At 35.8% G+C, this 26,529-nt stretch overlaps 1 protein-coding gene across 2 annotated transcripts in view; it reads left to right on the forward strand.

Moving 5' to 3' along the window:
• The window catches only part of Hpr1 (THO complex 1-like protein Hpr1), a 311,940-nt gene that overhangs the window by 59,995 nt on the left and 225,416 nt on the right, over positions 1 to 26,529 (forward strand). For both annotated transcript variants that reach the window (XM_090391220.1, XM_090391221.1), the window contains exon 4: positions 7,327 to 7,393. In XM_090391220.1, the coding sequence (XP_090247346.1) occupies positions 7,327 to 7,393 (67 nt within the window). The remainder of the gene's footprint in view (positions 1 to 7,326; positions 7,394 to 26,529) is intronic.

Here is a 26,529-nt window from a genome sequence, read left to right on the forward strand (position 1 = left end):
GTATGATACAATGGGGGGGTGAAAATATGTACTGATTTTGTTTTACAGATCTGTAGATTTAGATGAGGTAGATAATGCACCACCCGTTATAATAGAATGATGGAATGTCCTAAAATCAACAATGAATAAGTCCTGGAGAAGTTTATATTTTCATTAGTAGACCACAAAAAAGAATCAGGAGATAAACAATTTCAAAATGTTATGTTGGAACTGTTCAGTGATAGGTATTACTAATGGGAAAATTCCCATGTTACTCCTCTAAAATAAACTATTATTTTAATGGCTAATATAGTCTACTTTCATTTAGGAGTACCCCTTTCTTTAGCCAATAACATTGTAAAGAAAGGGGCACTCCTAAACAAAAGTAGGCTATATTAGCCATTAAAATAATGTTCATGATATTTTAACTACAGAATAAAATTACACAACAATGGATTTTTACATAAAAATGACAACAGAGTTGATATCTAACTGTAGGCTAAACAGTTTATTACAATTGTACAAAATTTTTATACCCATTATTTTAAATCAAATCATCAGATTTTTTGGGCAGTGTGCAGCCATATGAACAAGCAAGCTTAAGAGCTACAGTATATTAAATGTGCAAGAAATATGTACTTCTTGCACATTTAATGTTTTGTAAATTTTGAGGAAGCCTTTGGTTCTTTATATCATTCAGAAATAATAATAATAATTATTATTATTATTATTATTCAGGCCTCCATGGAGTCAAAAGACTCATCGTGGGAGGTCCTTCCTAAGAACATAAAGTCTGTCAAGACTCATCGAGGGGAGATCCCCCCCCTAAGAAACACAGTCTATCATACCACTCCTTAAACTCATTGACCGTTCTCGCCCTCACCATTCTAATCTCAGTTATCAACTCTTCTGATGCTATAACCAAATCCAAAACTCTTGAACCTCTTGTTCCCTCTGTTACATGTTGCCTAAGACATTTGTCCCTCAAGAATTCTAGAAATTCCATTCCACTATTGCTACATACATCTTCCTTTCTCCAATTTATACTACTGTAGTTAAAATCTCCCGTAACAATCATCCTTCTTGCACTTGCCAACCTTAGCTGTCTAACCATCTCCTGGTCCCCATCCTCCGTGCTCCTGGGTCTGTAGCAACACCCCACTAAATATCCTGTCTTACCTACCTCTACCTCACACCATATGCTCTCAAAATCATTTGTCTCACTTCCTTCCAAAGCCTCCACCCTTAGAGGACATAGGTCATCACTTATCATAAGCAGTACCCCACCACCACGCTTTCCCCTCCTATCCTGACGAAAAATGATATGCCCAGTGACTTCTATTCCTGTTATTATATCCCCTTCTGTCAACCATGTCTCAGTGATCCCAATAATTTTTGGCCAGGCTAATGCTATCTGCGCCACCAATTCCTCTCCCTTATTCCGGATACTCCTGGCATTAGTATAAAGCATAAATGCCATTGTTTCTATACCCAGCATTATCCCTTCTAGACTCCACTGGGCTCAGTGTTACCTGACATCGTCTCCCTTCTCCCAAGTATCCATTCCCACAAGAGGCCACCCCTGCTATCATCCTCCCTGGGACACACACACTGACTCGTTCAGAACAGCAATCTCTCTAGATGCCTACGTCCTTCCTCATTCAAATGTAAGCGGTCTCTCGCATACAATTCCTCTCTTTCCTCAAACGCATCAAAGCATCCACATATACCAGTCCTCTCTTGTCACACATTCTTGCTATTATGCCATTCAATATCACCGCTCTTCTGCTCAGCTCATCATTATTATACCTATGCAACACGCACACTATTTTTCCTCTCTCTGTCTTTTTCCGTACAGTCTCAAGCAAAAATCTCATATCTCTTGCTGCCCGACTTACATTACCACTCAAGTCATTTGTTTCTGCCATCACAATCATCTCATCCACCCTTTCACCTTTCTATTGTTCCTCCTGGCAAACACTCCTCACGCATCCTATCTTGAACACCATGGATCATTGAGTCGCCATACATTATACCTCTTACCATTCCCTCTCTCCTATTGTTTCCATTCTCTCCTCTTCTTGCATTCCCATAGGTCTCTCTCATTCCCTCTCCTCTATTGCTATTCTCTCTTCTAGCAGTCCCATACCTCTCTCTCCTACTGTTTCCATTCTCTCCTCTTCTAGCACTCCCATACATTTCTCTCTCCTACTGTTTCCATTTTCTCCACTTCTAGCACTTCCATATCCCTCTTTCATTCTGTCTCTCCTACTGTTTCCATCCTCTCGTCTTCTAGCATTCCAATACCTCTCTCTCGTTCCATCTCTCGTTCCGTTTCCATTCTCTCCTCTTCTAGCACTTTCATATCTCTCTCTCATTCCGTCTCTCCTACTGTTTCCATCCTCTCATCTGCTAGCATTCCCATACCTCTCTCTCATTCCCTCTCTTCTACTGTTTCCATTCTCTCCTCTTCTAGCACCCCCATACCACTCACTCATACTCCCTAAATTCTCCTTCTCTCCTACTCTGATTCGCCTTGCATTTATCTCTTCCATTCTCCTAATCTTATCTTTCATACTTCTGCTCTCATTCACAAGACATTCCACCTCCTCTTTCAACTCATCTATCTCCCTCTGCAGGTCAGTCACTCTTAATCTAAATTCACTCTCCCAAACAAAACCATCTCCTAAACTTTCACAGTCACTCACGCCTTCCACACTATCAACTATTATTTTCTCATTCATATATATCTTTTTTTCGTTCTCTCCTATCACACTACTTGTCTTCCTACATTCATTCCCCGTTCCTGGAGCAACAAAGTCGTATATTGATATTTCTAATGCACTTATTTCCTTCAACTGCCTGCATTTTGCACATATATGCTCTCCGCTCTCTTTCACAAGCCACATATCTAATTCCCGAGACGCATACATGCCACAAGTGCTGCATGCCACAAAGTCCCTTATGATATTGCTAATAATTGAGTTCTTAAATGGCGGAGGACTTGGCGATATGTCACTTGCGACTGCTGCTGAATCCGTCATCATTCCTTACTGCCGAGTAGCGTAATCTTTAATAATTATTCAATTAATAAATTCCATTAAATAAATAAGAAAAAAAATACAAACAATTACAAGCAAAAAAACATTTAAGTACTAAATATAATTAAATAAAATGAAATATAACTAAATACAGTAATGAAAACTTAGCTTCATTTTGTCTTTACCCGTTATGCATTCGATTCCGATGGTAACCAAAATATATTATATCACGACAGCAACTAACTTCCAAAAAACAACCGCTGAAGTACACTCGTATTCAGAGAAACAAATTCAGATGTGGGCAAATATCAGAATGGGGAACTGGATAATGAGACATATTTATTCTTATGGTCCCAAAGAAGGTTCTACTAAGGTAGAAGTGGTGAAATTTTTTTGGCTTTAGAGAAAGCAATTGACACAATAAAAAGAAAAGTTGTTCCTTGTTGGGGATCTAAATAGCAGAGTAGGAAATGATTGTTGGACAAACAGAAATATTTTGGGAAAATTTGGAGAAAAGAGCAAAGCTAATAATAATGGCAAATACCTGTTGGATTTCTGCTCAGGACATGGACTGGTTATTACTAACATATTAATAAATAGCTTTTGTAAACAGCTTTGTTCAAACTACAGGCCATCTCAACAAAATGTATCAGATTATTAGAAATTGTATATCAGAACTCATCAGCCATAATAACTTTAGTTTAATCCTTTATCCAAGTGTGAGCAAACAAAGTTTGCATCTGAAAGTATCATCAGGACTGGGGTAAGGTAACATCTTTCTTTAAATCCAGAGTAATTTAATAAAATGGTGGCACACCGTTTAGCAACTCCTATAGGTAGATGACCTTACTAATGCTTCTTCTTGGTATCTCCACTTGGGCCTGGCTCCCACTGAAAAGACCTCAATAAAGGTAGAAACTAGTCTGGGTAGTGGCCCTTCCCTTAATGCATAACATTATATATATCTGCAAGGAGATGTGTTTTGCATTATGGGAGATACTGAGATGGAGTGATGTTAGCTTACTCCACCTTTGCAACACGCCTGGTGTTATACTACCTTACTCCAGTCCTGAAGATACTTTCAGGTGCAAACTTTGTTTGCTCACACTTGGATAAAGGATTAAACTAAATTTATTATAGTCTAACCAAGTGAAAAATAAACTTTCAGCTCCTCAGCCACCATGCAGTTAGAACATGAAGGAAAAGGAATTTGGCATGGAGAGAGAGGAGTGAGTTAAGGAGATTTAATATCTTGAGGCAATGTATTGTGAGAAAACTATAGAATTAAACATCAGCAGAAGAAATCTAAATCATGTTTTTCAGGTGACATTATCTGTTAGCAAAAAATAAAAAAGTACTCAGAAAACGTTAAATTCCCTTTATAGAGAAAGCAGGAAAACAGGCTTAAAGATTACCATAGCTAAAACAAAATTTATGACAAATTCAGATTATATTTTAAACTAAAATTAGAAGATAATTCTATTGAAATTGTGGACAACTGTATTTACCTTAGATACTTAGCTAGAAGAATTATGTTAAGAGTATATTGGTATAGATATTATCAAAAGAAAATGCAGTTTAATGAATTTTTGTGGATATTTACTGATTGTTAATATACTTGCAGAATATTAAGTTGCATAATTTAAACTTCCTTCCTATTCTTTTAATATTTCGACATTTCTATTTTTTATGGGAAAATTGTCTTCTTCAGTAGTATATGACATTTGTAAAAGACTTTTACAATTCTTGTCTCATTCAAAATCCAGACCTGCAGCTTCTTTGCAGTGGCAGTAAAAAAGGGGTACTTAAGGGTAAAAGTGCTATACCTGAATGGAGACCTCCACATACCCTTAAAAGTAATGTGGAGAACCGACCAGGGCTTCTGACCTAATGTCCATTCCTCAAATTCTTGTGTTGCACCCTGTTAGATATCTAGCTGGATAAACGAGGATTTGGCTGGCAATTTGGGATTTAGCCAATCAAAATGTATTCATTTTGGCTTAAATCACAAATAAAATGATGGTACAACGTGACAAAACTTTATGTTGGCTTGGGCGTCGTCTGGTTAAACGAGGCTCCCTGTTGTTTTTGCCAGGGAACCAAGGTGAACAGCAAAAAGTCAGCTACTGGAACAAATCCTGAAACACACCTTAACAACACCAGAGTTCAAGATTGGTACTCAATATAAGACTCAATTGGTAATCAATATAAGAAGCCTGAATGGCAAAGAAATGGAGCTGACTGAGGAATTGGATAAGTACCAGATTGATATAATATGGGTGATTGAAACAAAAAAAGACAAGAACTAGTGATATGTTTCTGAGCAATAAATACAAAATGTTATATTCAGGCAATAGCAATCGGGGAAAAGGAGTAACTATAGTATTCAACACTAAATACGAGGCTAATCTTCTTGAATGGCAGGCAATACCAAGTAGAGTGATGTGGGCAAATATCAGAATGGGGAACTGGACAATGAGACATATTTATTCTTATGGTCCCAAAGAAGGTTCTACTGAGGTAGAAGTGGTGTAATTTTTTTGGCTTTAGAGAAAGCAATTGACACAATAAAAAGAAAAGTTGATCCTTGTTGGGGATCTAAATAGCAGAGTAGGAAATGATTGTTGGACAAACAGAAATATTTTGGGAAAATTTGGAGTAAAGAGCAAAGCTAATAATAATGGCAAATACCTGTTGGATTTCTGCTCAGGACATGGATTGGTTATTACTATCACAATGTCCCAACATAAAAATGTGCATAAATTCCCATGGAGAGAAGAGGCAAGAAATAAGAAAGTCTCATTGACTATGTTATTGTTGATAGTGATGTTTTCTCACTGGTGCAGGACATTTGAGTGTACAGAAGATTTGAAATTGGAAGTGATCGCTATTTAGTCTTGAGTAGGGTAAAATTGAATTACATATCGAAAAGAACAACATGTAATAAGGTTTTGAAGCGAATAAAAGTTGAACAGATCTCAGATATGAAATGTCGACTAAGATAAACAAACATTATTCAAGAAAAAAATGAAAGGGTTTGAAAACAGGAACCAAACCTTGGAGATTCAGTGGCAAGCCCTGAAGAAAACATTGATGAATTCAGCCAGAAAGGTAAGTGTTGTTTGCAAGTATAGAAAAATCAGAACTGCATGGTGGACAACAGGAAGTTAAAGAGACAGTGAAAGTAAAGAAGAAACCATATCAAAAGTTCCTAGTAAATAAGTCAGCTTGTGCTCTTAGAGAATACAGAGACAAATGTAAGAAAGCTAAATACTGTGTTGAACTAGCTAAACAAAAGTCATGGGAAGACTGGTAAGAACATAGAAAATAAATATCAAGAAGGTGGCAAGATATTCTGGAAGTTGTTGAAGAAGCCTAGAAATGGAGGAAAGAAATGTAAAAGGAATTAGGTGATTAAGGTGACATGAAAACTGGAGAAAAAGATATCCTTGATGTATGGAGTAATTACTTCAAAAAATTGCTAAATGAAAAAATCAGTGACAGTGGTTAAAAACACTGACCAGGCATGCAGTCAGGAATACATATTCATACTTGAAGTAGAAAAGCCATCAAAAACTTGAAATGTGGAAAGGCAGCTGGAGGAGATGATATTCAACCAGAAATGCTCACGTATGGAGGTATAAAAGTCTTGCAGTGGCTGCACTGATAGTTCCGAAGGCCTGGACATAGGGACGAATTCCAGATGATTGGAGCAGAGCTCTCATAGTACCCATATGTAAAAAGGGAAATAAAACTGAATGTGAGAATTGCCGAGGTATTTCCTTGCTGAGTGTTCCTGATAAGATTTATGCAAGTATACTTGAGAAACGGATGAGAAGGATTGTGGAAGGAAAGCTGCGAAGTGCAATCTTCCTAGAAAACTATGTAAAAGTGAACATGATAAGTTACATAGTAACATATCATGAGCGATTTTACAGTACTGTCATAATATCCTGTACACCTCTTGAGGATACATGTTGGGAATTTGATGATGATGTAAAAAGGCCAAGGTTTTTAAAATCTGGCAACAGAGTGGCATTGCAATTTATATATGAGCAAATTAAATTATGACTTTAATTTTATTCAGAAATGTCAACTTAAGTGAGAGTTTTTATTGTGATTTTTAGGGCTAAATTAAGTTTTAAAAATATTCATGATAAAGTTATAAAAGGTTTCAATGCTAATTAAAGGTGTTTATCTTTTAATTTTTTTTTTAAATTTTAAATAGAGTAGTACTTTACCTGTTATAATTTCTTATAACAATTTCATTTTATTACATATTAAAGTATGCATTTGGTTCTTCTAGTGGAAAGAACCTGAGAAACTGCTTCTGGAAAAGGTGATATCTTTATCAGTTAATGCTGCTGAGGCTGGTAAGAAAAATTATGACAATTTTATTTTACAGGGTAAATTAGAACATTACATTTTAGTTCTAAAATAATTTATTATTATATATAAGCACTTCCAGGAAGTCGGGGACTCATTGAAGGAGAGCCCTGGAAGGTGTAATTCCTTGTAATTATATATATTTTTCCTTAAAAACATTCATTGAAGATGCACTAGCATTGTCCACTGATAGCTTAATCACTCGCTACACACCAGCATGTGAAAAGCAACTGTACCTTACATTCTATTTCCAGAGATGGCTCTGAGTTTTACCCATAACTGCCATGGGTTGCAAAATTTAGTGTATCTATGTTATAAGAACCCCATTCCTGGAAAATAGAAAACTTATGGATAGATGATTTCAAATAACGGCATTATTTTTTGATTGAAGAAGGAGAAAGCATGCAAAAAAAGGGAAAGAGAATTTAGAGTTACTTATGATTAAGCAGCATGTGGTGGAAGGGATTCACAGTGCAAGAATATAGATCTATGAGAATCTCTAATGAATGAGGCAAATGTTATGCCTCTAATTGATAAGTGATTATGCAGTTGACTGGAGAGTTGACAACATATCATGTGAGAGCTTTGATTAAGGAAGAGCATATGTGGAAGGTGATTATAAGGTAGGTTATTATAATAGCCTGTTATTATAGAAGCCAGTTTGAACTAAAGCTCTGGCACGATACAGGAATCAGCAGTGCATGAGAAGAGGGAAGCTGTATCTATCTTCAGAATAAAGTGAATAAATTGCATAGGAATTAAATGGATAATACTTTAAAGTAAAAGCTTCTTAAAAAGAAAATGTCTTTGATTTGATATCAGGAAAAGTGTGATGACAGGCCCAGGTTTGGTATAAAAATGCAAGCTAAGAATGGCCATGGCAAAGAAGACAATATTGGACTAAAAAAAGTTAGCCAAAGAAATCAAGGGAAAGCTTACAGATTTTTTTTTTTTTTTGCCTTTGTGGCAAGTGAAAGGAAGATCAACTACCTTAGTGAATATGGATGGATGATAGAAAAGTGCCAGATGTTCTAGAAATAGCTAAGTTGTTGAGTGATTACTTTAGTAAAGTGTATATTCCATTAGTTTCTTGGATGTTAAGAAGGAACTAGTTGAAGAAATGGATGATTCAGCAGTTTAAAAAACAATTCCATGGCTTGATATGAACAAAAGTGGTAGGATTGGATGGAATTATTAGCACAGATGTTAAAAGAATGTGTATGAGAATTAATATTACCCCTTATCTAGTTGTTCAACACAGGCAGGATGCATGTTAATTTATTTTTAATGGTATTGATGACGAGGCAGGATTCTCTTAATGAGTGAGAGGAGGCCAAGATAATTCTATTATACAGAGGTGGAGATGCAACTAGCTGTAGACAGTATCTCTGGATGGTCTTATTAAGGTATTGGAGAAGTTAGTTAGGCCTGCATCCAGAAGTTGGAGAATAGTACTTTGATCCTCTTTAGAAGACAACATGGCTTTGTTAAAGGTAAATTTTGCTTTAGCAGTCTGATTATTTTATGAGTAACAGTCAAGTTGGATAGAGGAAATGGATATCCACAATACTTCTGGATTTTGCTGAATCTTGATAGGATTTCACATACAGTTGTACACACTCAAAGTGGTATGCATACGAAGTAGGCTTGTGGTGTGGATAGGAGAGTGGCTGACTGACAGGTATTAAAAAGTGAGGAATTGAGGTGGCTGAGTTTAAGAGGAAGGTGACCATTAGGATACTACTAGGTTCTGTACTTGGGCAATTGTTGTGTGACTTGCATATTAATTATATATATATATATATATATATATCATCATTATCAGCCATTGTCGATTCACTGCTGGATGAAGGCCTTTCCAAGATTACTCCAAAACTGTGTACATGGCTCTCCATCCCATGCCACTCTTGCAGATCTGATGATATCATCAATCCACAGTGATTTAGGTTGGCATAGTGGTTGTGGAATCCAATCCAGTACTTCTTTTGTCCATCGTTGATTTTGTCTTCTAGCTAAATTTTTGAATTTCGTTTGCATTCAGTGTCCGTGTTTCACACCCATAGGAAGAATACATTGGTTAAAAACTTCAGGCATAATGGTAGTTGGCTTTTGAATATTGAATGTAATTTTCTAAATGCTTTACACCCAAGCATCGCGTGCCTTTTAATTTTGTCCATGATATTTTGTTCCATTGATATCTGTTGTCCTAAGTATAGGTAATGATCTACTTGTTTAATTTCCTCATTATTGATTTTTTTTATTATTATTTCTGTTTGGACAAGCTATTGAACATAACTTGGGTCTTCTTTAGGTTTATCTTTAGGCCAGCTGTTTTGCTAGCAATTTGGAGTTCATAGATACGAGTCTGTAATTCATGCACAGTTGAAGTAAAGATAACTATGTCATCTGCAAAGCATAAATGGTTTAAATATCTTCCATTTATCTTCAGACCTTTCCCTTCCCAATCAAGAAGTTTGAATATTTCTTCTAGGCATGCTGTGAATAATTTTGGAGATATTGTGTCACCCTGTCTTATTCCTCTCTGTATTTCCACAGTAGAGATGTTTCCATTGAAATGAATTGCTGCTGTGGCATTGGTGTATGCTGATTTGATGGTTCTGATGTATGGTTTCTCCACTTGTTGGTTTCGTAATGCTTTAAGTATTGCAAAAGTTTTTAGTGAATCAAAGGCTTTCTCATAGTCAATAAAACCATGATATAATGGTAATAACTGATACTCATTACACCGTTTGATAATCTGCTGTACAACTTGAATATGGTCCATTGTACTAAAGCCCCTTTGAAGGCCTGCCTGTTCTTTTGGTTGTGTTAGGTCTAGAGTCGCACAAAATCAATGAGCTGACTTTTGTTAACCACTGATAGGTCGGTAGTTCTTCAAGTCTTCTACCTCACCTTTTTTATTTATCAGAATTAGGGTAGCTTTCTTCCATGTTCTTGGTACATCATTTTTCTTCAGGCATAAAATAAATAGTTTTGCTAAGCATTTGTAGATTATTTCTCCACCTGTTTTTAGAAGTTCAGCTATAACTTCATCCTCACCTGCAGCTTTCCCATTTTGCAAGCTTGGGATGCGCCACATAACTCCTTCTGATAGAATCTGTGGTACTCCACTTGTTTTGTAGTTGTCTTCTTCATTTAATTCATCCAATTTATATATATGTATATGTTCCAAATTATTACGATTTGATGAAACATGGGGTTAAAGTATTATAAGATATGTTCTTTTTTGTGGTTATATCAGTTGCTTGAATATAATTTTTTGTTCTTGGTGTTTATCAGAATTCACCCTCGCCTACGCATGTGTGTGTAAGTGTAAGATATAGAGAGTAATATGTAGTTATATGATGATACAAATTTGGGGAGGGAAAGGACATACCTAATACAAAATCTCTGGAGGAAGATTTGAATGACTGAATTCTATAAGCAAATGATAATAACTATATGTTCAGTGTTGCCAAGTGTAAGGTTATGCATTTTGACCCGAGGACATTTCTAGCAGAGTATTCTCTAATGGGAATTTACAGCAAGTTGTCATTAAAGCCAGTGACTTCAGAGGAAGAGTGATCATGGACTAGGAGTGGAAGGTTAGCCACGCTACTGGCCAGGATGTATATATACGTCCAAGTAAACATGGATGCGAAGTGCATATTAAAATTGCAATACTATTGATATTACATTGAAATACAGTAGAACCCCGTAGTTATGCGGTAGGTGGGACCAACAAAAAGCTCATAAGTCGAATTCGCGTAACTCGGGGTATAATTTTGCATGTAATTTATATATACAAACATACAATTGGGACCAAAGGTTTACAAAAACACCTATATTTTTTAAGAAATATAATCATAATTGTAGTTTTTCGTACATAAAAAAAAGAAAGTTATTTCGATGTCGATGGTTTCATAAAATCTAATAGATTCGTCTGACGGCATAATGTCTTTTTCTTGTCACGCAAAATTTCTTCATAGCAAGCTAATGATTTTTTTATTCCTTGCCTTGTGGCTACAATTCATTCCTCGTTAGAATCTATGTCCTCCACAATCTGTAAACCTTTCTTTTATGATTGTTCTTACTGTGGATTCCTGTAGATTGAACTTCTTTGCTAGCTCACAAATTTTCATTCTGCCTTCAAAATCCTTAATAATGTTGAGTTTTGTTTCCAAAGTCAATATTTTTCTTTTCTTGCTAGCTGTAGAAGAATCGGACTTGCTTCTTTTGGATGACATTATTATTTTTTATATGATAAAATTTTTATCAAGAACATAACATTAAACAATCGCAAGGTTTGTAGACTATAAAAATCATGTATGAATGGAGACCTTGTGAAACACGTCAGTGCTTGTTCACAGCATGTGCGACACTGGCGAATGCGGCCGACGCCTGAAAGATACGACTAGTGGTGAGGCGTGAAGCAGGACGGGAATACGTACATATAAGAAACTGCGTAAGTCGGGGTATGACTGTATATGATGGATACGAAATATATGAGGATGCGTATTTGATCCATGGTGGCTGGTAAGGCAGTTAAGGGCCACATTGTTAAGATTATAAAGTCATTACACTGGATAATTGCAGTGTTGAAAGGAAGTTAGTCTCTGCTTTACAAGTGGAGAATAACCACTCAATCTGGACTGTTGTGCTCAAATATGTTAGCTGAGTTTTGTGGAGATGGGCCATGTTGTGAGTATGTGGAAGAGAAAGCTGTTGTCTCAGAAATAAATGGAGGAGATCTTACAATATAAATTTTCCAGCCTAGTTGGCTGAGTTGTTAGCATATCCACTCTCCAACCAACAGGCTGGGATTTGAATCCTATCGTGGACATGGATGTTTGTGATTGTGTTTAGGTGGGAGATGAATTTCACCACCTGTTGTGAGACCACATCCTGCATATTTGAAGGTCTGAAGTGGCTTCAGAACAATTTCATGATTGGTCTCTAGGGCAAGATTCCTAGACTGGGTAAAAAGTAAATAAAAAAAATACAGAAAAAATTAAATTCCTTTACCCACCCACAGCATTAATGTACTATGCCAGCCTTTGTGTGTGTAGGAATCACATACAATTAATAAATAATAAAAAAAAAAAAGATACTAGTGACATTTTGAAGTTGTGGCAGAGGGACTTTGAGAAGCTGAGTAAGGATCTAGATACGTCAGGTTCAGATTCTTCTTGTACCATGTAGTGAGTATGCAGAATGGGCTACAGTTGGATGTTGTGAGTGTGTCTTCAGCAAATGTGTTCGAGGAAAGTTTCTGGTTTAGTATAATCTAAACCAGAAATTCACTATCAATGTTGGGGTGCCTCAAGGCTCTGTCCTATCACCTATTCTCTTTCTCTTGTTCCTAAACAACCTATTTGCAGTCACTACTAATCCTATCCACAGCTTTGCTGATGGTTGTACTCTTTACTCATGCTACTCATTCGACAAACCATGTGGTATACTCTGACATTCTAGGCTATAAGATCATCTGTAACCAGTACCCTAAACATTGTTTGTCATATTATCCTTCAGTGGGGTGAGGACAACCTTGTCATGTTCAGTGCTATCAAACACAATCATGTCTTTTCTCTCGCAAAAGAGATCTCAGTTCACCTACCCTCAGCAACACACAAATCACCAGACGAGATCAGATCTCTCTGCTTGGACTAATGTTTGTCTCCAGTTTCTCTCTCCTGGCATAAACACACCACATCAATAGCTTTCTCAGCATCCAAGAAACTAGGCATTCTCTTTTGTTCAAAAGGATATTTTACACCCAGTCAACTCCTAACTGTATACAAATCCCAAATCCACCCATGCCTAAAATACTGTTTACGTGTTTGAGGTGGTGGCGATGCACCTAAAACTTCCCTTAAAATCCTTGATGCTGTCCAAAAGTGAGCAATTAGGCTCGTTGATGATTGTGCTCTTACAGATTCATTTCAAACCTCTGTCCAACAAACAGAGATTTGAAGTAAATGCCATGGTCACTGCTTAGTGAATTGTCTACTATTATTTCTTCACTTTCAGTTGCACTTATTAATAGAAGAGCAGCAGCTGCCCAGTATCTCTTTACTGTGCAACTACAAATGCACTGAATCTGCTTCTCCTCTTCCTCTTTTTTATTCAGTCCACCTTTGTCTTCTGGAACAATCTTCCTCTGCATCCCACACATGGCACTGATGTGCTTATAGTTCTCTTGATCTTTTGTGTATGGGATCAATTAAGAATAAGAAAAACATAGTTTTAGGTACCCATTGTTTAGGTAGGAGATGAATTTCATTGCCAAGTGCGAGATTGCGTTCCACTGAAGTGGCTTGAAACTGTTCCACGTATGATCTTTAGAGTAGGGTTTCTGGATTATGGAAGAAATAAATAAAAATATTTAAAAAAATAACTTTAATCCCCTCACAGTACTAATGTACTATATGTTTACATTTCACACGTGGAAATAACATTAAAAAATAAATTTTTCATAATTTTTGATTACTTGTCTACCTTATGATTACATTCCTCTTGGATATTTTCTTTTGTGATTCTATGCTTATGTCACTTAATAGATTTTTGAATTGATTACTCCAGACATCCAGGATTCCATTATCTTCACATTTTGTGTGTGAAGATTTTATGTTATCCATGTTATCTCTGATTCCCTTGACTACAGTTTTTTGCATGTAAGAGTTTTTTCAACATTCTCCAGAACTATATTTTTCTCAAAGTTTTCTCATGATTTTTGTTTAGCTACTTTTACACATTGCTTGTTTATATGGCACTTGCTGACCTACTTGCCAGTTACTTTTGACTTGCTTTCTTTTCTAAGACTATTTCTTTAATTTTGAAAGTCCATCATGAAACTACTTCATTTTTTCTCTCTGATAGTTGCTCAACTTTATTTATTTTTAAAGCTTTTGTATATATATTTTTATTTTTGGCATAATACTCATTTTTGTCTTGCTCAGAACTAAATGTTCACTTTCTATTTCAAAGTTACCTGTATACGCTTGTATTATGAACAGTTAGGAAGAACTATCAACAGTAACTATTATAAGAAATACTGTAATGACTATTATATGACCTTGCTTTTTTTGCATGTGCGTGTGTGTGTGTGTGTTTATTCCATGTGAAGTTACGCACATCTTTATGTTGGAACATTGTGTAAGTAATGGCTAGTCTGTGTTCAAAATGTAAATGTAGCAGGCATTTACTATTATTATTAGCTTTGTTCTTTTCTTCAAATTTTTGGGATCTCCATTTTTTTACTGTTATGTTTTACTTTCCTCTAAGAACTAGCATTTCCATTTTCTTTGTTAAGTATTTTCTCTCTTTCTAATGACTTGAAAAACTTCTCTGGTTCTTCTCTTTTAGAAGCCTGGATTTATTCCTGTTTTGAAATTTACCCACATCACTATACTTGAAATTGCCTCCCATTCATGATTCTGAACTGTAATACATTTATTTTAGTACATGCTAAAGGAAATAATATCAAAATATTTCTTTTAACAGCACCATTTTCAGATATGTTTACTCTATGAATTTTACTCCATGCTGACCTGTCCATAGAGTATATTTACTCTATAGACATTTAGCATGGAGTGGAATTCCTACCTGGTAAGTTGTAGGAAATTAAATTTGCATGGTTGATGAGACTGCATTTTTCATTTAAATTAGACATTAAAATATACTGAAAAGCAAAAAAAAAAGTTTTAAATATTCTATACAGCTATGATCAGCAACTCACAATATTCATTGAAACTTGTCTTTAGTAATGATATATTCATTACACATGTTATACATGTAATGTAAAAGAAGTCTGAAATTTTCAGAGAACAACTGCAGCAGCAAAAAAAATCAAACAAAGAAAAGTTTTTCTGAGTTGCCACATATCCTCCAAAAATGGTGTGGGGTAGGAGAGTACTTTCTTGGAATGTATGTTGCTATTGTTAATAATTGGTGGATTTTTATATAGAGATATTCATAGATATTATCATATTATTAATCCTACCATTGAGATGATCTCTGTTTCTAACAATTATTTTTTATTTATTTCCGAGTGTACCTATATGTTATTATATGCACACCGGTTCACTCCAATTGGTGCAATGATCTTAACTTTCTTTCAGAATCCAAATAATCACTGACTACTCAAGACTATAATACAAAATAAACACATTTAATATAACAAAAACAATATATATACACTTCAAACAAATATTACATAACTAACTACAAATTAATTGGATCCAAGGCCTTTTAAAAATAAACTTACACTTAAGACTAGACTAAACACTTTGTTTTCACAGTGACAAAATGTTCATAGCCAGTTTCTTTCTCTGTCAAGGCCCTTTTCCAAAGATATATGACTTTATTCTTCATTTTCACAGGATCCTTTACCATCACTTATGTAGCAAACATTAATTCTTCCTGACTTAATTCCGTCTCTTTTTAGTAGAAATAATAGTTAGATCCGGCGTCCTTAATACAGATGAAACTTCCTAATCAGAGTTTTCTCGAACATTCCTTTAGAACGTAAATAGCAAATTCTTCTTTTATTCACTACATGCTTATTGACAGTCTTAACTCTTCCAATAAAAAAAAACTTACAGTTCTAATTCCCTTTTTGGAATCTACTATATATCTTTCAATTAGTGTTTCCTCCATTATTCCATTTAAAACGCATATAGCAATATTTTCTTTTATTTATCCACATACTTATTCCACATTAAAACTTAATAGTTCCACGATTCCCTTTTCGGAATATACTATTAATTTTCCTCCGACTGTCACATAAAAAAAACTCAAGTTCCTCTGAATCTAAATATCTGCCGGCCTGTGTTCTAAATTCTTTCCGAACGCTATCCTTGTGTGCTCTCCCGTTGCTTTGATACCAAACTTTACAGCTGTCAATCACACATCAAATTTCTCGGCGAGCATGCACACTCCATGAAACTGGTGAGCAAGAAGTTAGGTATAAATAATTGCTGACACGTTGTCTCCGTTAGCGACAAGGGAGAATGTCTTCATAAAAACACAAAACTTAATATTTTAAATTACAATAAAATCCCTGTAAGTAATACAAATATCAAATCCAGTAAGTGCATCAATTTTTTAACTTCTTTACATATCATTTTTGACAAAACAATTTCAATAATGGGCACATCGCAAGTGCCGACAATGCGTATTTTGAAACTAAAACTAATAAACATTTTAACATAAACAATTCGTAAAAATATTCAGAATTTTAATTATGATTATTTTTACACTATCACACACACACACACACACATATATATATATATATATCAGTGGCGTCGCATGCCCATTTCGGTTGGGTGTGCTGTCATGTGAGTTATGCAAGCTGCGCTACAAATTTCACATCAATTTGACCGTATGCATGGGCATGCGCCTGCAGAAAATTTTCCAGGGGGGGCGGGGGCTTGGAGACAAATAATTACATCAATAAATTTTTGTAATTATTGATTTAATTAAATAATTACATCAATAAACGTCTTCTTTTTTGATGTAATTATTTGTTGATGTAAACTATAAATACAATATTTTCATTTTGCATCGATTTTAATGATCTTTATTTTTTGGAGGAAAAAAAGGTATTCAGAATTGATAGTTTTTAGCACAATTTCATATATTAAAAATTTGACCGGCATATTTTATTAAAAATCGACTAATTAATTAATCCTTAATTAAATTATTTCAGTTTAAAAGCAAAAAAAATCATAAAATTAACAAGTAAAATAATATTAAATCACATACACTTACCTTTTAAAAATGTATTTTTTTGTTTAAATTTGTTTCACTATAAATTTACAATTCACACTTCACTCTGTAAGATGACTCTCTCACTAGACACAGAGGGCAAACTAACCGGTCACTGTTCACAAGTCAGAAAAAGATGAACCAAAAACAGAAAGAAGTATTTTATTGCTGTGTTCTATGGTTACCCTACAACATGCCAACCCATAATAAAATTTTAAGACAGACAAAGCATTCCCAGGGTTGAAGGTGTAAAATATCTCAATCAATTTTACGATTATAATTTGTGGAATTTTTTAATCGATCCTGAGGGAAAGTGTCTCCCCCTGCAGACGCCCATGACCTTGTGATTGCATTTTATCGATGTATGAAAGTTTTGATAGGGCATAGCGCATCAGTACTCATCTTAATTGGTCCAATGCAATTATTGCAGGATAACGTTGAATACTTCTGCGTAGAGTGGGGGGAATAATCTGTTTTAAAATTGATTACAAAACAATAATGAAGGAGAATGCTATGTTTGGTTGGTATATTTGAAATACTCAAAGATGAAAATATATAAGACATGTGAGAATAGGAAAGAATAAGTGTGAGTAGAAACACTTTCATTAATGTGGAGGGAATTTAAGGAGAAAAGTAACCTGCAGGTACACGAATGGTATAAAGCGCAGGCCAGAAGGATAATGAGTGTGGTAAGAAAAGCAAAAGGAGATTATGAAAGGCAATTAGCCAAAAGAGAATTCCAAACAGTTTTTTCAATATGTTGCAAGTAAAAGAAAAAATATATACGGCAGAATGATTTTAGGGAATGCCGATGGACGGTAGGTAACAGAATCAGTCGATATAGTAGAATTACTGAGTGAGCAATTTGCAAGAGTATATCATCCAGGTGGTGATATCACAGGAATGAAGGAACCAACAGCTTACATGGGAATTGTGATGAACAAAGTGGAGGTGAATAGTCCATTACAAAACCTTAATGTGAATACATCTCTGCGATTGGATGGTATACCAGCTCATGTTGTACGTGAAGCGGCTAAAGAATTGTCAGTGCCCTTGACTATTTTGCTTAATTTGAGTCTTGGGTCAGGGTTAGTCCCGAGGGGGTGGAAAGAGGGGAAAATAGTTCCACTGCATAAAGGAGGTTCCAAGACTGCTGTTGCAAATTATCGACCGATCAGCATATCAAGAGTCGTTGTCAAGGTCTTGGAGAAAGTAGTCGAGGAAAATTCAGGAATGGATAGATGAAAACGGGATACTGTATGGGGGACAGCATGATTTTGTGAAGGATAGATCATGCCTCAGTAACTTGCTTACGTTTTATAACACAGTGACGGCTTAACTGGATAAGGGTAATGGGTTTACAGTGATTCTGCTGGACCTTGTTAAGACCTTTGACAGGATACTATATGGAATTCTAATCAGTAAACTGCAGCATATGGGGATGGATATAGGGTTGGTGAGATGGATAGGAGGGTTGATGGAGAGATATCAGAGAGTAGTTTATTTAGGAGCAGAGTCCAAAAGACGGCCTGTGACTAGTGGTGTGCCACAGGGTTCTGTTCTTGGACCACTACTAAAGGATCTGAGAGGAACTGTCCATTTATTTGCTGATGATGCAAAGTTGGGTAGAGCAATAGTGAATGCACATGATGTCAAAATTTTGCAGGATGATTTGGATAGTCTGGAGAACTCGGCTAAGGAGAATGGATGTCAATTTAATGTGGCAAAATGTAAGGTTGTGCATTTTTGGGTGAAAAGATTAGCAGTAGTATATCACATTGGTGGAACTGTACTCCAGTAGATTGATGAGGCCAAGGTGTTTGGGAGTGTTGGTGGATAGGGAGTTGAAGTTTAGGGAGAACATTGCAAAAGTGGCTAAATCAGCTCATCAAATCACTTGGTTACTGAAGAATACTTTGACGAGCATAGACAAGCAAGTTATTGTTCCTCTGTATCGAGCCTTGATAAGACCCATCTTGACTACTGTGCCCAGATTTGGGCACAAGGGTTTCTTCTTGATGGGGAGGAGGTAGAGAGGATCCAGAGGCGAGTGACCAAGATGATAGCAGGTCTATGGAATGAACCTTATGAGAACAGGTTGAAGATTTGTGGGTTGCAGAAATTGGTTGATAGGTGGTAAAGGGGTGATATGATTGAGACATTCAAATTACTGAAGAGTTTCTATAAGATCAATTCAGATGATATTTTTGAGAACAGGACTGGTGGTGGGAGGACTAGGGGCCATCCATGGAAACTGGGCAAGAGTGTGGTTAGCAAGGGTGTTAGAGCTTGGTTTTTTACTTGGAGAGTGGTGAATGAGTGGAATTAGCTGCCAGAGTCTGTTGTGGGTGCCATGACTGTGAATGAGTTCAAGGCGAAGTACGATAGATACTGTGTGAATGTTGAATAGTTGTTCTTGACATGATATTAGGGCCTCCCTCGATGGGCAACTCCAAGGACTCCTTTACCCATAATAATAATAATAATGATAATTAATAATTATCATTTGTGATATGCGTGTCCTATAAGTTGCTGGGTAGAGTGAATAGCACGATTCTATAAATTCTAAACATGAATAAGTGAATTTATGATGGCATAATTAAAAAAAAAAAAATTATAAGAGAGAGAGAGAGTATTGCATGAATAAATATGGTTTGATGGAGCAGCAAATCATCTTGTAAAATTTGTTGCCCATGTTATGTGTATTTCTCTTGTTTGTGTGTGTGTGTTTTGCTCCGTTTTCCAAGAATTTTATTTTGTTTACTGAGACTCAGTATATGTAGCATCCGATCATTATCGGAATTATCTACACTTTCAGAAATCCTAAATTCATTAGTTTTTTTAATTTTTTTTTTTTAGTATCAGCGGTTCTTCTGTCTTATCAATCTCACATATGCTGGTATTTTGTTGTAGATCAACAACGTCTTATAATACATAGAATATTCATTTTTATTCAGGAATAGATATTTTTTACTGTCTGTTGTTTTCGAAGACTAGAGTAAAAATGTCTCTATACCGTTAAAAAACTTTGCAACCTCAACAGATGCTATACTGCACAAGCAAGAGAAAAAACAATTAGCATTTTTCTCCTATCATCCTCTTTCAAATTTTCAGTTCCAGAAAACATGTACAGCCATTGGATATAGTAAGTGACAAGTGAAAACATTCAATTGGATTGGTTGATGCAATAACCAATCACAGCTGCTAGGTGCTGAGTGAGCTCAAAATTTTAGCTCATCTAGACACGCCTTCTCAGTGGTTTAAAAATAATACAACGGTAACAATTTGACATGCTGCGCCCTCTTTACATCTTTTCGAATGGTGTATGCATTTTGAAAGCACACCTGTGCTATTAACGCAAATGTGACGCATTGTTTATGCGGCGAAAAGCACCTTCTTCATGAAGCACTAATGCTTTATTACCCTCGTGAAGAGGACAATGAAGCATTAGTACAGTATATTGTGTTCAATTTTAGGAATCACACGAAGTCTGCAAACAATTGGGGGGGGGGGGTCTTTAACGGGAATAAATGTAAAATTATAGTATTGGTGATACTGATATTTCGTGGATGAGCACCGCACACCTAGCACATGCGGAATATTCACCTCTGATATATATATATATACTTCAAATTAATCTGAACTAAAAGATTAGTGGTGTGCAGTTTGTATCGGAATTAAAATATCAACATTAACTTATCTTAAAATAAACAGAAAGCTGTATTTCATAAGTAATACGGAGGTATGTAATCCAATTAGGATTAAAGAGTATGAAATCATAGGTTGATTTTGTTTTTAATATCAGCTTCACATTTGAGAGCCCACAAAATCCCTAGCATAGCAGTGGCATATGAAACAAGTCATAAAGAGAAAGAAACCTGTTGATGCAGTTCTTGAATAGCTGGAGGAAGTAGTCATCTTCAGAGAAAACAAGTTTCTTACAAAGAACAGGAGGTGGATGAGATGTTGACTTCTTAATTTGAAGCTGAACTGTATATACAGTGGTGCCTTGGTTAACGACAGTAATCTGTTCCAGGATTACCGTCGTTATCCAAGGCGTGATTCCCCATAAGATTTAATTGAAAATCGATTAATTTGTTCTGGCTCCTCCCCACAACCATAGTACGTATTAAAAATGCAGATAAAACTCATTTAAAATGTCATAAAAATATAGTAAATAGCATTTATTTATTATACAGTTGGGGTGTATATGTATTTGCTAAAAAAAAATTGACATTAATAAAATGAATTGTTTATGAAAACAGTTTTTAATTATCAATCTTCACCAGAAGGACAATTGGGCTCACTTCGGAGTTTTTTGACAAATGGACCTGTAAAAAACATGTCTAGGGTTGTTTGCTTCTGCCTATTTTTTAAAATGTTTCTGAAAAACTGCATGGACTTTTCATTAAATAGATCTGCAGTTCTGATAACCTCAGATTTGTTTGGATTCCATTTCATATCAACATTTTGAACTTCCTCCCACTTTGCCAAAACATTTTTGATTTCAGCAGTCGCAATTTGTTCTTTCTCTCTGTCCTCATCTTCAGATGAAATTTCCATTTTCTTTTCTTCACATTGCTGCTTGAAAAGTTCTTTTAGCTCATCAGTAGTCAGTTCTTGGTCATGCATCTCCAATAATTCTTCAACATTTTCTTCCTCTACTTCCAAGTTAAGATCATGAGCAGTTGCCACAATATCCTTTACCAATTTGTGTCCTTCATCTGAAGTTGCTTCATTACCAAAGGACACAGTTTCCTCCATGCTGCTTTGAGACATTTCATTGTTACTTCTTGCCAAGCCTTTACAATTAGCCTAATTGCTATGACAATGTTGAATTCTTCCTTCCAGAATTTTCTTAGGGTTATGTTGGCAGCCTCACACATTTCAAAGCACCTAGTAAAAAGTGCCCTTGTGTAAAGTTCATAAAATTTGCAATTATCAGCTGATCCATAGGTTGAATCAGAGATGTAGTCTTGGGAGGAAGAAAAATCACCTTGATAAAATTTAAGTCCTCTGGTAGTTCTTGCATGCCTGTTGGATGGCCAGGTGCGTTATCCAAGGTTAAAATGGCTTTTAGTAGCAGATTGTTTTGCTCAAAATAGGCTTTGACAGTTGGTCCAAACTCTTCCCGAATCCAGTCTCTAAATTTTATTCTTGTGACCCAGGCTTTCATATATTCGAGCTTGATTAGGATCTCCTTGATTAGGATAAATCCTAATCAAGGAGATCCCAAAAAACCTGGAAACGAAACTTGTTAGACTTCCACAAAACACCGAGATTGGATTTAGAGACATTAAACTTTTTGAATGCTCGGGGATTCTCTGAGTGGTAGATTAACATTGGTTTTATCTTGCAGTCTCCACTTGCATTTGCTGCTAAAAGCAATATTAACCTATCATTCATTGGTATGTGTCCAGAAAGTGTTTTTTCTTCTTTTGTGATAAATGTCCTGTTGGGCATTTTCTTCCAAAACAACCCAGTCTCATCACAATTGAAGACTTGTTGAGGTAGGTAGTCTCCTTCTTCTATAATTCTTGTAAAGCTATTGACAAATTTATCTGCTGCTGCTTTGTCAGCACTAGCTGCCTCTCCGTGTCTGTTCACACTCTGAATTCCTGTTCTTCTTTTAAAGTTGTCAAACCAACCTCCGCTACCTTTGAAATCATCATCATCTACCTCAGAACTTGATCCCGAAGTCTTCTTTTTCAAATCTTGATGAATCTTTTAGCTTTCTGACAGATTGCATTTTGAGATGTAGTATCGCCTGCCATTTCTCTTTCTTTGATCCAAATTAGTAATAGATTTTCCATTTGCTCTAAAAGAAGCCCTCTGATGTTCAACCTTGAAGTTTCCTTAGCAACCCTAGCTACCATAAGGTCTTTCTTAGCCAAAATGGTTGATATTGTAGAATGACTGTTTCATATATTCGAGCTTGATTAGGATCTCCTTGATTAGGATAAATCCTAATCAAGGAGATCCCAAAAAACCTGGAAACGAAACTTGTTTGTTTTTTTTTGTCCCCTAGGACAGGCAAATCGGCCCCATGAATGCTCCACATAACTACCATTATGCCTGAAGTTTTTAACCAATGTATTCTTCCTATGGGTGTGAAACACGGACACTGAATGCAAACGAAATTCAAAAATTTAGCTAGAAGACAAAATCAACGATGGACAAAAGAAGTACTGGATTGGATTCCACGACCACTATGCCGACCTAAATCACTGCAGATTGATGATATCATCAGATCTGCAAGAGTGGCATGGGAAAGGAGAGCCATGGACACAGTTTTGGAGTAATCTTGGAAAGGCCTTCATCCAGCAGTGGATCGACAATGGCTGATAATGATGATATGTATGTATGTATATATGTATATATATATATATATATATATATATATATATATATATATATATATATATATAATTAATATGCAAGTCACACAACAATTGCCCAAGTACAGAACCTAGTAGTATTCTAATGGTCACCTTCCTCTTAAACTCAGCCACCTCAATTCCTCACTTTTTAATACCTGTCAGTCAGCCACTCTCCTATCCACACTGCAAGCCTACTCCGTATGCATACCACTTTGAGTGTGTACAACTGTATGTGAAATCCTATCAAGATTCAGCAAAATCCAGAAGTATTGTGGATATCCATTTCGTCTATCCAGCTTGACTGTTACTCATAAAATAATCAGACTGCTAAAGCAAAATTTACCTTTAACAAAGCCATGTTGTCCTCTAAAGAGGATCAAAGTACTATTCCCCAACTTCTGGATGCAGGCCTAACTAACTTCTCCAATACCTTAATAAGACCATCCAGAGATACCGTCTACAGCTAGTTGAATCCAAATAATGTGTGCGCGTGCGCACACACACAATCTACAGACATAGGGCTAACCACTTTATCTTTGGGATGGGTACAGTTTGGAAGGGCTAATGACAGCTCTGTAACAGACCACTAAGCCTAACATAAAAAGGAAGAGAAGAATAAAGTTGACTTGAACCCCAATATCTCAGTTGTTATCAACAAGCTTTTTTGGTTGAAAGTCATGGGTTTGGATCATGTTTAGTATGCAAAGAATTTTATCAGGACTTTTAAACTGAAGGTGAGTTAACCAGTCTCATAGCTAGGTGGATGCCCCCCCCTCCCCCCCCCCCCCCAAAAAAACTCGACTTTTCATTGTATAGCAATCTGGCCAGAAGAACACTGAATTTAGCAGGCACTGCAGAAAGTATCAGCTGTCCTATCAGCAAACAGGTTTCTAAGAAGCCATGAATGAACTTCATTGACTATCATTGTGGTAATTGATGATAGTTTTTATTTTAAGCATTTCCTCTCCCCATCATCATTTGAAAATGTAAGAGTATAAGGAAAAAAAGATAGAACCAGTGGAAAGAGTTCACAAACTGTCTCCCTTGAGCTGTTCCAGTGAATCTAAAAAAAAAAAATAAAAAAAATAATGGATTCAGCGAATGATCATGTAATTCCACTTCCTCTTAAAATATTGACATGTTCTTTTGCAAATCTTTTTTGACATATAATACTAATAATCCAGTATGTTATTTAACTGAAAACATTGCAGCATTATAATATTTAATAACAAAGGAAAGAAATTTTTTTTTTCATTTGCAAAATTTGCACCATATTTTTGCAATTTTAAATTTGCAAAACTGTTTTGCACTAATTTTTATATACTTTTCAGCCTATTTTATATGCTAAAATATAAAATAAATTGGTCAGTCTGATTGAGTATCAACAAAATAGGAAGCTAGATATTCTCCAATTGACTTGTGATCATTTATTTGTTGTAAGTCTGAATAATGATTATCATTATCATCATCATCAAATTAATGTCATGTACCCTCAAGGGGCGTACAGGTTAGAACTACATGAAAAATTTACATCATTGCAAACTTCCTATTTACAATTTTCCTCCAAGTCAGTCTATTACTTGTCAAGACTCCAATATTATCATTATCAGATCTTATATTTCTATCGTCTAAGGCACATGGTACTATATCAGTCCACCTATACCTTGGTCTTCCTCTGGGTCGTTTTCCTGCCAACCTGGCAGAGAACACTTGTATTGCTAATCTTTCCTTGCCCATTCTGTTCAAGTGACCATACCACCTGAGATTAGCTCTGCTAACGCATTCCTGGATGCCAACAATGTCAAGTTCTTTCCTAATATCCTCGTTTTTAATCTGATATTGCCATTGATGCCATCTGTTCACGCCTCTAATCTTTCTCAGGACACTCATATCTGCAGTCTCTAGTCTTTGGTCAAGTGTTTTACTTCTGACCCAGCTCTCAGATCCATAAGTTAAAACTGGTTTGAACACTGTCTTGTATACAGCTAATTTAGTGTTGCGACTAATTTCTCTCTTATTCCATATGAATTTATTAAATTGACTTCCTACCATACCAGCTTTGTTGATTCTGTTGTCTATTTCCATATTTAATTTACCGTTTTCACTAAAAATCGTGCCTAAGTAGCTCAAATTTTTTACTTGTTTCACAGGTTCTCCATTCACAATGCAGTTGATATTTTCATTGTCTTTGTCTTCTTAATGCTGATCTTCATACCATATTTATTACAACAGTTATTCAATTTAGTCAGGGAATCTTGCAAACTTGTAGTGAATTTATTCAGAAGTATAACGTCGTTCGCATAAAGCTGTTTGCTTTATGCCAACGATGTTATTAACATCTCCAATTCTGATATCATGTTTAATACCACTTTCCTTCATAATGTGATCCATATAGCTAATGAATAACGGAGGGGATAATGTACATCCTTGTCTCACACCAGATTTAACATTAAACCATCTTCCTGTACTTGCTTCAGTTCTAACTGCCGACTTACAACTCACATACAGACTAAGTATTGCTTGATATAATGCCCCATTGATGCCATATAACTGTAGCGTATTGAATAACTCCTCTCTTGGCACCTTGTCATATGCCTTTTCCAGCTTGACGAAACTTAAATACAGATCTTTGTTATATTCCCATGCTTTCTCGACTATTTGTCGTAAAGTGAAGATCTGATCCTGACAGCCTCTATTTGGCCTGAATCCAGCTTGTTCTTCACCAAGTTTTTCTTCCACAATTCTTCTCAACAATTCCACAAGTGAGTGTTCAATTGTGATTTTTCTTCACATGTGAGTGTTCCTGGCAACATCTTGCTTGCATAGATCTTGCCAGGAACACTCATTAGGGAAATACCTGTGTAAGTCTCACATTCAGTTTTATTTCCCTTTTTGATATATGGGCACTATTAGAGCTCTACTCCAATCATCGGGAATTCATCCCTCTGTCCAGGCTTTCTGAACTATGCAGT

Source organism: Typopeltis vanoorti, chromosome 4 (genome assembly GCF_054136105.1).
Source record: "Typopeltis vanoorti isolate ZY-2024b chromosome 4, IOZ_Tvanoo_1.0, whole genome shotgun sequence".
Lineage (NCBI taxonomy): Eukaryota > Metazoa > Arthropoda > Arachnida > Uropygi > Thelyphonidae > Typopeltis > Typopeltis vanoorti.